The sequence below is a fragment of the Mus caroli genome, unplaced genomic scaffold (assembly GCF_978045245.1).
Source record: "Mus caroli unplaced genomic scaffold, Mus_caroli_1 scaffold_16, whole genome shotgun sequence".
Taxonomy (NCBI): domain Eukaryota; kingdom Metazoa; phylum Chordata; class Mammalia; order Rodentia; family Muridae; genus Mus; species Mus caroli.
This window is the reverse complement of record NW_028227271.1, coordinates 93,587,205-93,599,331: the sequence shown is the minus strand read 5'-3', so window position 1 is coordinate 93,599,331 and position 12,127 is coordinate 93,587,205. Positions and strand designations below refer to the sequence as shown.

The window sequence follows — 12,127 nt, the reverse complement described above, 5'->3', positions numbered from 1 at the left end:
AATTTACTATGACATACAGATTCCCACTTTAATACTTCTGAACAAATGTGTTAATCTTTGGAGAATCTGTTGTTTGGGTCTCTGTAATCTAGAATTGTATTGGTTTGAACGGAAGGAGCAGATTTTGAGCCGTGGATACCAGGGGACAATGAACCCTATCTTCTCAAGGCTGAACAGCTGTCCCACAGCTGTTGTGTGCTTCAGAGCCGAAGACAGATGCATGCAGATTTCCCAGTGCATCTTGGAAAATATGAGACATTGATTGGCATGACTGCTGGAGAATTGTAACCCTCTCTGGAGCTTAACTTATTAGTAAAGCCTTAGGCTTAGACAACAGATGCGGGCTTCTTAGCACCAAGGGGTCATGGCCAGGAATCTGTGTCAGTGATAATCCATCAGCCTCACACTTTCCATTCGCATCTTGAAAATCCATTTATAGCAATGTGAATTTCATTACATTGACAATATATACCTCTCACCTTTGCCTGAACTCATAAGCAAAACACAAGTAATAAGATGGTGGTCAGTTTAGATTTCCCCTAGTATGTCAGCCTCCGAGTTTTTTCCCCACAGACCTTGAATTCCTCATCTTTGCTCATTGCCTTCTGTTACCATGTTGGTCATCCGATGTCTGACTCCTTTCTACATGAGACTTCCTCCTCATATTGTGCTATATAAAGCCTACCCTCTGCCATAGGGCCTGGTGACTTCTTTTATTCTTTTCAAGCAGTAACGATGGTGTGGACATGTTATTTAGGATCAGTCAACAAGGGTTCAGAATTAGTCCGGACAGCTTCATGAGTGGACAGAGGTATGTGGCATCTGACTCCATGCCTGTTACATTACAGCCTGGCAGCTTCTATGGAAAAAATAATCAACTTCTTGTGTTCCAAACTGTTTCTCTCACATGTTTTCAAGTCTGAGCTTCTAGCTCCCAATAACTCTGTAATCCCTACAACTTCCCAGGGCAAGCCTTTGCTGCCTAAGACATCCTGCGAGGGTGCCAGTACTTTAATCTCTAAATCTCCAATTAATACACATGGCTTTGATCTACCTATGGTCAGCAGTGATGGTGACAATCAAAACAGGGAAGGAGAAACAGAAAGGTTAAAAAAAATTTAAAAAGGAAACAGAAACTTTGAAAGGTAAGGATTTTTCTGAAACAGTACAGTATGATGGCAAATAATATAGCTTTTGCATTGCATTAGACATCACGAGTCATCTAGATGTGGTTAAAGTGTGTGGGGTGACAGTCACAAGTAATATTAAAATACTGCGCATTGTATTTAAAGGACAAACATTTTCCTTTTTCCTTTTGGTTCCTGATTCATGTTATAATTAGTAAATCATTTGTGTGAAGTATAGCAAACCTTACATTGACTTGACATGGTCTTCTTAATAACTTCTGGGTGTCTGGCAGACAGCTGTACTGAAGAGCAATATTCCATTGTGGTCCCTACAAACCACATATAGTATGAATCAACAGATCTCCATTGTAGTGCAGGTGCTGTTCCTGCATAGCGGTGTCTTAGGCTACGTTATTTCTCCTTTTTGTGCCATTGTTTGTCCAAACCAGTAAGGTGGAAGAATTCTGTTAAGTGGACTGCAGCTTTTCCTAAAATCCCTGGGTGCCCTTAGTGCTTATAAAACATATAACCTCTCAGCCAGTACACATTTCCATTAAGCACATAAAAATCACCTGATTTTTGCATCAGAGTCCATCCTAAATGGGCCAGCCAGGGATGCTGCCTTGGAAGGTGGATCTTGACTGTGTTTGTGGAAAAGTATGCAGACAAATGAGGCTGTCAGAGGTGAAAGATGAGAGCGGCATGACATAGCAGCAGACAAGGACTGATGGGACATGGTTGGGGAGACTCCAGGTTTATGATCCAAGCGCCTTTCCTTTATTGTCTAGTTTAAGGCTGGGAATAAAGAAATGTATCTGGGACGCCAGCCCCAGATCTGCTCCCCTTGTGGTTCGGGTGGGGTGTCTAGCATCAGCATTACTCATGTGGAAACATTCCTTTCCTTAATACTTACTTGCAAAGTCCTGGAACAGACTGTGGCAAACCGTGAAAGCAGGCAAGACGGAGCTGCACCATTATTGGCAGAATCAGATGATTAATCCTGAAGGCAGACTCAAAGATTCATATGGATTTTTCATAAACTTAGCTTTATTCCTCCCAGGGTGTGTGTCTTTGTTTCCATCCAGAGAGCCATCACCAATTTTTTCAAATACAAACTTTAAGAAATAAAGTGGGTAAGGATATACTTTTAAATTGCATTAGGCTACCAAAATAGTTATTGAACACCAACGCCCAGTCATAGCTAAAAATGAATTTGACAAAGTGAAATTTCTCACTGCCAACTCAAATAAACAGAAAGAGGATGTTTTATTCTGCAAGCTAAACAAATATTTTCTTTTTCATTTTGGTTCTTGATTCACGTTACAATTGGTAAATCACTTGTGTGAAGTATAGCAAAACTTACATTGACTTGACATTGCCTTCGTAATAACTTCTAACAACGGCCACTGTTGACAGCACAACTCAGGATTGATGCTATAGACACAGCTTAGATATCCATTTAAATCTTTTAAGCAACTCTTTTAAGTTACTTACTTCATTTTATTGATGAGAAATGGAAACTTAGAATGATTGAGGTAGCCAAGTTTGAACATCAAGGAGCTGGGACTCAAACTCAGGTGGGTCTGAAATTAGTTCCCTTATGTCCATATGCCCACTTATTCATTAGCAAATGTGTACTACATTTATTATATCTAGCACTATGTGGAGTATTAAAAATACAATAATGAGGCAGGTGTGATATCTAATGCCTAGATCAAGGACAGCCTAGGTCAGATAGCCAGTTTGGAACCAGCCTGGCTTACATGACACCCTGTCTCAACAAAGAGTACAGAAATGAGAATTTTTTTTCATTATGGCATATACATACCAGTAAGAAAAAATATAATAAAAGAACACAACAGATAAATACAATTTTCAACTTGGAAATCTTACAGTTAAAATGTTTAGTACTCTGAGGGCATCCAGACAGCTATTTAAGGCTGTATATTAGCTGATGCCTATAGTGACAAATTAATGAACACACTTTGGAGTACCTTCACTAGAGTCCATGTCTTCTAGGGTCAGCAAAGCATCATCTGTAGTCAGTCTCTCAGGAATCTGGGCTGCTGAGGCCCGGCCATCACAGCTCCACCTCATGGAATACATAGTCTCCCAAGTCAGTGTTTGAGGAAAGGAAAGATCATACGGTCTCCCTATATGTTGTTGAGGCCAGCCTTAGAAGTGGCTTGCTCCTTACATCTACTGGCCAGAACCCTGCCTTGTGGGGCCAGGGAAACCTCAGAGGAGGCTGGGAAGGCTGCAGGAAGAAAATGATTGACTGAAGGCAGAGATTTGTGTCTGTGAAGAGAAACATCTGAAGGCTTCCAGGAAGAAAGAGTGACTGGCCATACTGAGAAATTGCTCTGCTTCTACAAGAAGTATTTGGGGGTGGGTATTGAAGTGTCGAAGGATTTCCTTCACCTATTTTATTTATTTATAAAATATATACTAAATAAATATGTGTATATACATATATAGAGTGGATCTCAGGAATATATATATATATATATATATATATATATATAAAACCTTAGGCAGTCTTTAACCAGTTCATTATTAATCAATCAACTTATTTTATATTTTCAATATATTGTCTTGATGGGAATTAATGAAATGTTTATGATGTGTCAGTTGTAGAACAAGGTACCATGACAACCATGGTATTTCTATTCCTAGCAGCATCTCAGTTGAAAAGACAGCTATATAAAGAGCATTTAGGAATAAAATGGTGAAGACAGAGTTAGTACATCTCAAAATATCAACCTAGAACCCACATGTCACTCAGAGAAGACAACTGAGTGGCTTTAGGACTGGCTAGTTCAGTGGCTTATAGATGCCAACATGAAAAGGATCTTCCATCATCTTGTTCTAGAATCCTATATGTTTCTGTACTGTCTCACTTTACAGGTAAATATGATAGCATTCAGTGAAGAGACAGGAAAGGTACATTTCTTTTTAGATGTTCAAGTTTTATCATGGAGAATCTATCTCAAAGACATCCTGATGGAGTCTCTCATACCAAAGAATCTCTCTCTCTCCTCTCTGTCTCTCTGTCTCTCTCTGTCTCTCTCTGTCTCTCTCTGTCTCTCTCTCTCACACACACACACACCATGACTTACCTATGGAAGACAGAAGAATGAAAATGAGATGGTATTTTACAAGGAAGGAAGAGAATAATGTTTGTCAGGCCACAAATAAATTTTATCTGTCATATAAATGATGCTAAATTATAAACAAACAGCTTGGAAATGTATCTTAACCTCAGGAAAATGAAGAAAATGAACTGGACAAGCTGAAGAAACATAATTGAATGAGAAGTGTCTTGGAGGACAATGATCAGAGGAAAGGAACATATTAGGGTTGATGGATCATAGACGGAACTTCCTAATGGGTGAAAATGTGTTTGAAACTCTAAGGATGTTTGAGCTTGTAGAGCTAAGCCATCTTCGCATCCCCTGATTGACTTTTTAAAATGTGAATTTTATGAGTCAAATTGGCTAGCTTATAGTGCCCAGTTGTTTGGTTACACACCAATCTAGATGTTGCTATGAAGTTATTTTTTAAAATGTGACTAATATTTAAATTATTAGCCTTTGGATAAATTACATTATCCTTCTTTGGTGGTTTTAATGAGAAGGGATTTTCATAGGCTCATAAAGCATATGTGTAGGATACTGGTTCCCATTTGGTAGAACTGTTTGGGAAGAAGTAGGAGGTGTGGCCTTGTTCAAGGAGGCATATCACTAGGAATGGGCTTTGAGGTTTCAAAACACATGTTATTCCCAGTGTTGTCTGTGCCTCCTGCCTGTAGATCAAGATGTGAATATTCAGAGGCTGCTCTAGCCACCTACCAATACGCTTTTGCTCAGCCATCATAAATGTTACATGTTGCAATCATAAACCCAATTAAACTTTCTTTTATAAGTTGCCACGGTCACTATTTTACTACAGTGATAGAAAAGAAACTAAGACATCTTTATTATCCAGTAAGTCTATGCGATGGTTAGTTTTAAACTTCCAGTTTCCATGACCTATAATGCTTGGATGAAGACTTGCCTAGATCAGACCGGCCTATGGGCAGGTCTGTGGGAGGCTGTTTATTGTTGATTGATATAGAAGGTCCCAGCCCACTGTGGGTGGTGTCATTCCCTTGTTTTGAGCCCTGGACTGTGAAAGATTGATGAGGATTAGCTGACTATCGGCTTGCTTGCAGCATGGGTTCATTCCTTTCTCTCTACTCCTGACTGTGGAACTGTGCTTTTAGTTCCAGCCTTGACCTCCATGCAATCATGACTAAATCTATAACCTACCACTGTAAGCCAGATAAACTGTTTCTTCACCTGAGTTGCCTCCATAAGTATGTGTGATCACAGCAACAGAGATGAAACCAAAACTGCTTCATCTAACCAGCTTAAAGCCTATCTATGAACTCAAAACTGCAATAGTGATTTATACTTTCTAGCCTGCTAGCTTGTGGCCACAGCATCAGACCTGAGAGCCATCAAAATTATATTAGGTCTAATATGGTGGCTAATGTTGTCAACTCAATGAGATCTGGAATCGACTAATACCTCTGAGCTGGTGCATGAGGTAATTTCCAGAAAGGATAAACTGGGGGAGAAGAGTCTTCTCTGGAGCAGGTATCACTCTCTAATGAGTGAGCCTGATGCAAAGTTCTGAAAGGACCATGTTGCTTGCCACTTTACCTGCCTCTGCTTCTTGTTGGTCAATGTCTACCCTTGCTGCTACTGCTGCTGCCACCCTCCAATGACACCAGACTCTAGCTTCTCAGCTTTCTAACATGGGCTGAAGATCAGTGTCTCCCTGGTAATCTTCCAGAGCTTCAGCTACAGATTGAGAGTGCTGGATGGTTTGTGGACTGAACAATTAAAAGATTCTTAGAATTTGGTGTGTAGCTGCCAATATAAATCAATCTAGTGAATCAATCTCTCTCTCTCTCTCTCTCTGTGTGTGTGTATGTGTGTGTGTGTATGTGTTTGTGTGTGCCCATACACACGTATGTATGTACATATACACGTATTTGTATGTGCATGTGGAAGCCAGAGGTCAACTTCTGGTGTCTACTTTACAACTTGTTTTTGAGAAAGCACTGGACAGTGTTCACCTGCTTTGTGTGAAGAAACAAATTAGTAGGAAAATAGAAATAGCCTAAATAGCATTTATGAAAGAAAGGAAAACAAGCCTGGCAGATGTATCTTCAGTGCGTTCCCAAGAAGCGGAGCATGGGTTCCTCATGGCAGGAACATTCCTCAGGAAGAGGCTAGAGCCTCAGATCATTGAAACTGAGCAGTAGTTGCTTGGTTCTGACCCAGCCTTCAAAATGATATTCTAGGATGGAGGGACTTGGATTTCACAAGATTTGTAGATTCTTTTTCAACTAATGGAGTTCCAGAAGATGCTAGAGAGTAAATAGGTTCATTTGTTGTTCCTTTTGTTTGTGGTTCATGCCATTAGAGTCTTCATCTTGGCAGTTGCTGGCTCTGAGTCGGCACCTGTTCATATTTCCAAAATGTGTCTCATTGGGTCCCAGCAGAGAGGAAATCTTTAGTTGGATAGTGCTTCCCCCACAAACACTCTGCAGAGCCCCTTCTCTTAGCTCCTAAATTCAGACAACATAAAGCATTATATTTGTTGAACATGTTTTTTCTATTAAATTCTTTCTGTTGAAATAGCAAGCATGGCTCTGTTTTCCTGTTTATTCCTTGACTAACACAAATGCTTGATGACATCCAACAATTTCCCTTTCACACACACACACACACACACACACACACACACACACCCCTATCACAAACTTCTAATCAGATTTGACTTCTTGTCTATTGCCTACAGAAACGGTGTTGTTCATTTAATAGTATAGCTTACGTAATCAATAGGAAGTCGCACTTTTCGCTGTAAAGGGCTTACTTAAGTGCTGGTCTTTGCACATCGGTTTCTCACTACCCTGTTTTGGTCATAGAAACAGATCATTCCTCAGATTCTGATGCTGATGAGATCAGGGTCACTCGCTGAACCACGTAATTCAACCAAGGTGATGGTACCTTTGGCTCGTTGAGAGGAGCCTCATTTCCAGGCTCCTCTCCTGCTTCCCTGTATTAGCAAACAGAGACCATGCTTGTGAGAGTCTTCCGGCAAACACGGACTGCCTTTTCTGCGAATGGCAACATCTCCTATCTAGTGACAATGTTAGCTTCCTGATCCAATTCTTTCTTTAAAAGATTCTCTAAAGAAAACTTCTCAGGAAAATATCTGGAGAAGGTTTAGGTATCAATGAGCAACCCGGTTAAATGACCTCTTCTGGGGGATGATTTTAATGTTGTTTGCAGTTTGAAACATCTATATTTTCAATCAAAGGGATAAAGCCTTGATTGTAGAATCTCTGAATCCACTCAACTGTGTACAAGAAGTATTTTTTATCCAAAAGGACTAGGGAAATGTGGGCTACTCATCAAGTGTTTCTGAAAATCGGCCAAATGGTCTCCTTCATTAGCTACTCTTTAAGTTGGCCCTGATATAAAGAGATGTTGAATCCAGCACAACCCTTGACTGTCTACTGACAGACCATAACTGATCTCTTTGGACCCAGACCATGTTGGAACACAGCAGGGGAGGCCTCAGGGCACCTACACATCTCACAACAGCCTCCTTTGTAAGGCTAAACAAATATTTGCCTCCAGCATGCAAGGCTGAGCTACGGGACTGGGTTTTACACATACACTCCTATACACTTACATCCTTGCTGCTTATACTACAAGCTGCACCAACATCCTGGCTGGACTCTTGGAGGAAAGACAAGCAGGATGCTTGGGGGGGGGTGCGGTTCCTGTATATTTTAGGAGCCCAGAGTCCACACATATCCTTTGAGACCTCTCAGAGCCCAAGCCAGCCATACATAACTGGGACTCCATCTTTTACAAGGAGGCAGGAGATTCCAGATGTTGTTGATACTTAAACCACAGACAAGAATCATAGCTAAGTCTTTATTTTTGAATACTATTTTTGAATGTACAGAGACATCCTAGAAGATGTATGAGATGGTAACCACAAGAAATATTTAATAATAAGCTCAGGCTTAAGCCAATTTAATGGGAAATATGAGAGTAAAGGAGAAAATACCTAAATTGAAATACCAGGAACTCTTTGAAACAGGTTTGACATCCACCATTCTTAAACTTGTGCAATTGGCTAAATCATCAAACTACTGTCTCCTCAGGTATAAGACAGTAGTCTCCAGGGGCTTATTTCCTTCTTTTTATTGAAAATATATTTTCTCATGTAATATATCCTGATTGTGGTTTGCCCTCCTTCCACTCTTCCCAGTTTTGCCCCATCACCCCCAGCTAGATCTACCTCATTCTGTCTCTCATTAGAAAACAAACTGGATTCTTAGTGATGATAATAATAAAAATATAATACCATAAAACAAAACCTAACACAGAGATAGGACAAAACAAACAAACAAACAAACAAACAAACAGAATTTAAGGAGCTGAAAAAACAGCTACACACAGAGACCTTGTTTGCACACTCAAGAATCCTATAAAAACACTAAACTGGAGTTCATAATATACACCGAAAGGACCTGTAAAATAAAGAGAGAGAGAAATATAAATAAAATAAAATAAAATAAAATAAAATAAAATAAAATAAAATAAAAATTAATTTAAAAAAAGCCTCGACAAGACTTTATAAGATAAGGAATCCCCACAGAGGCCACCTCCTGCTGGGTATGCAGCCTACCCTTAGGAGTAGTTTGTTTCTCCACTGAGACTCCCTCAAGAAAACTAAACTTTCCTTTTAAGCAGTTACCAACTGGAGAAACTTTCTGGGTGAGGGATGGGGGCAAGCATCCATGTCTTCTCCCTCCCTCCCTCCCTCCCTCCCTCCCTCCCTTCCTTCTTTTTTTCTTTTTCTTTTTCTTTTTCTTTTTCTTTTTCTTTTACTTTTCGAGACAAGGTCTTTTTTACATAGTTCTGACTGGCCTGGAATTCACTTCATAGACCATGCTGGCCTCAAACCATGCTGGCCTCAAACTCACAGGAATCTGCTTGCCTCTGGCTGTGGATGCTGGGATTAAGGATATGTACCATAGTACCCAGCATATCCAGTCATGCAGGGCCTGAATCTGGGTACAGAATCTTCTGGCTTTTAAGATTGATTTTCAATGGACACATAGTAATTGTATATACTTAGGAAATAGAGTAAAACATAATATATGCATACAACAAGTACATATCTGGACAATAGACATATCTACCATCTTAAACATTTATTATTTTTTATGTTAGAAACATTAAAATATTTTCTATTAGCTATTCTGAAATAGACCATTAAATGCTGCTGACCGTAGCTGGCCTTGTTGTGCTAAATATCAGAGAACTGTTGTTCCTGTTTTTTTGGTTTTTTGGGATTTTGTTTTTTGTTTTTTCTTCTTCAACTTATCACACAGGGCATCTTTATTTACTTGAAGATGCCTCAGTGAAGGGCCACAGAGAAAGAATCCTCTTGTCACATTCGGAAAGCGGGAAGTCGGAGATCAAGATGTCAGTGAATTTGTTCCTTCCCAGGGACCTGCGGGGATGGGTGATCATCTTGTGCCTCTGCTCAAATTCGGGCAGCTTGCTGGCAATCTTGGATGTCTCTTGGCTTGTAAAAGCATCGCCCTGATCCTCATCTTTATCTTCTCCAAGGATTTTATTGATGGCATCTATGAAAAGATTATTTCAAAATAAATTCATACTCACAAGTGTAGGGGGCTTTACACTACCTTTGTCTATGGGATGCGCACAATCAACTCAGGACACTCTGGGACTCTTGCTTGTTAGGAAGAGCTCCTGGCAGCTGGGGAACTGGTAGTCTATGCTTACCTCCCTGTGCTGCTTTGTAGGAAGGCAGAGAGTACAGACTAGAAGACTGGTGGGGTCTGTTCCCGATGACCACTTTCCCACTGTGTGACCCTTCTGATTTTTCTTTTCTGAGAGAAGTCGGTGAGCTAAACTATAGCAGTGTTTGGCCAGCATGTGCTACCCGCAAATCATGCTATGACTGTTTATTCCTCGCAGGTTGTGGAGAGTATGGTCAATGACTCTAGCCCTCACTCATCCTGGTGGAGACTCCTGGAAGCTTCTAGTGCCCCAGTGTCCTGGGCATTATGATTGAATGCTCTAAGACGGGACTGTCACACTGGTATTTTTAAGAGCCTCTTGGTTTATTTTAGTGGGAAGCTAGGTTTGAGAATGGATGGTAGCGATGAAACAGTAGTTAGGAGTTAGAAGGGGCTGGAAGTCCGGAGAGGGTGGTTTATAATTAAGGAGGAGACAGCTCAAGCCTGAAAGGCAAGGCTAGGCGCAGCTTTTGGAACACCAGGGGATCAGCTGACCCAGTTGTCACCACTTCTTCTTGCTTTGACACATTTTTTTCCCCAAGCCTCCTTAAGGTTGGAGCCTCTCACTGAGACACTGTCCTGGGCTTTTCTGATGCACAGTTGTGTCTTCACCACTGATGTGTCCTTAGGCTGTTGTCCTTCAGAACTGCCTCCTGGTCTGTGGAGGAGATCCCTTGGGCTAGGTCAATCAGGACCACAGTCTGATGTGCTGTCTACATCTGAACCAAAGCTTGTGGGGGCTCAAAGAAGCCTCCATGGAAGACAGCTGAGACACGGCTGGTTCACTGGTGGACTGGGTTATCTCTGCCTAGAAGGTGAGAATGACCTACTTTGAGTAGTTATGACCCCTAGCCCCCTCTTGTGACCTAGGGAGCTTTCTTTCATGGGAAGACTATCACTGAAGCCCAACACTTTCTTTGGATTCATGTGGGATCTGGAGACAGTTGGTCAGGTGAGCAGTGTCAGGAGTGGCCGAGGTGAGGTAGTATTTGTCACTTTGGCCAGTTCAGGGGCAGCGTATGGCTCTCAAGCTCTATTTGCTGGAACAGGGCAGCAGTACAGTCCCTCCCTCCCTCTCTCTGGCTGCCTAGCCTGAAACTATGATTTCTCCATACACCATGACTGTCTTCTAGAGCTGCTCTGAAGCCCCGAGAATCAGGCACTAGCCCACTCATCCTCCTTAAGAGCTCTGGACCACAGCAAGCCTCAAGGGGCAGGGGTAAGGCTGATAACCTTCTGACCAGAGGGTAGTAGTGATCTGTAAATCACAGCAATTAAAGAGCAATAAATGTATAATCACAAAGAGGTTAGGAGTATCCTTTTGTTCTTTGGTTTAATTGGTAAAAGCACAGGAACAGTAACAAATGATATAGTTCTCTCAATCTTGAGCTATTTGGAATAGTATATTTGGTTTGGTGTTTCCCATGTCTCTTTGGTTTTGGGCCGCAACAATCCATGGGTAGAGAGCAGCCAGAGGAGTCTCTTAACAAGAAAGTAGGTTGTATTTCCATCTAGCAAGAACTTAGATGCAAGAAACATCTGGTTTCTAATGTTGGCTCTTAGAGACGCAAAGGAGAAAATGGAGCTTAGCATGGGGGAAATATCTTGGTCAAAGTCAGCCTTTACCCTTGAACTCAGGTCAGTCTTTCCCAGTCACCCATCTGTAGGCTGCTGCTGGTATCTGCAAGGGAGAATGAGTTGCTTGCAGTGACCCAAAGTGCAAAACTGTGATCTGCACCGTGCAAAAGCAAGACCTCCCTCCATGGCCTTGAATGGGATCCTGCTGTGATTGCAGGAACTGATACAGTCTGAGCTGCATTCCCTGGCAAGCTCAACGGTAGGTTTTTCCAAGAGTCATTTTAGACCACAAAGGCACACAGCCTTTCCATGTCTAATCACGAAGGCAAGCCACTGGACACACACACTCTGTTTCCAGCCGGCTGTGTACATTTTCTCCACTCTTATACAAAATAACATGCCAAGGTGTGACATTTATGAACTCCACCAACTGGACACTGTGCACACAGACTGTCTTGCCTGCGGTGCAGGAATGTGATGAATGAGGGCTGTTCTGTCTGGGAGGAGAGCCGCTGTC

At 41.4% G+C, this 12,127-nt stretch overlaps 1 protein-coding gene across 7 annotated transcripts in view; it reads right to left on the bottom strand.

Annotated features, from left to right (window-relative positions):
- Positions 1 to 2,154: 2,154 nt before the first annotated feature.
- Positions 2,155 to 12,127, bottom strand: part of LOC147000808 (uncharacterized) — a 40,413-nt gene continuing 30,440 nt past the window's right edge. For 5 of the 7 annotated variants that reach the window (XR_015045522.1, XR_015045521.1, XR_015045519.1 and 2 more), the window contains one exon: positions 9,053 to 9,855. Coding sequence is in view for 1 of the 7 variants with exons in the window: in XM_085831418.1 (XP_085687544.1) it covers positions 8,630 to 8,730; positions 9,613 to 9,855 (344 nt within the window). In the remaining 6 variants the exon portion in view is untranslated. The other 2 variants (XR_015045518.1, XM_085831418.1) reach the window with 2 other exon arrangements.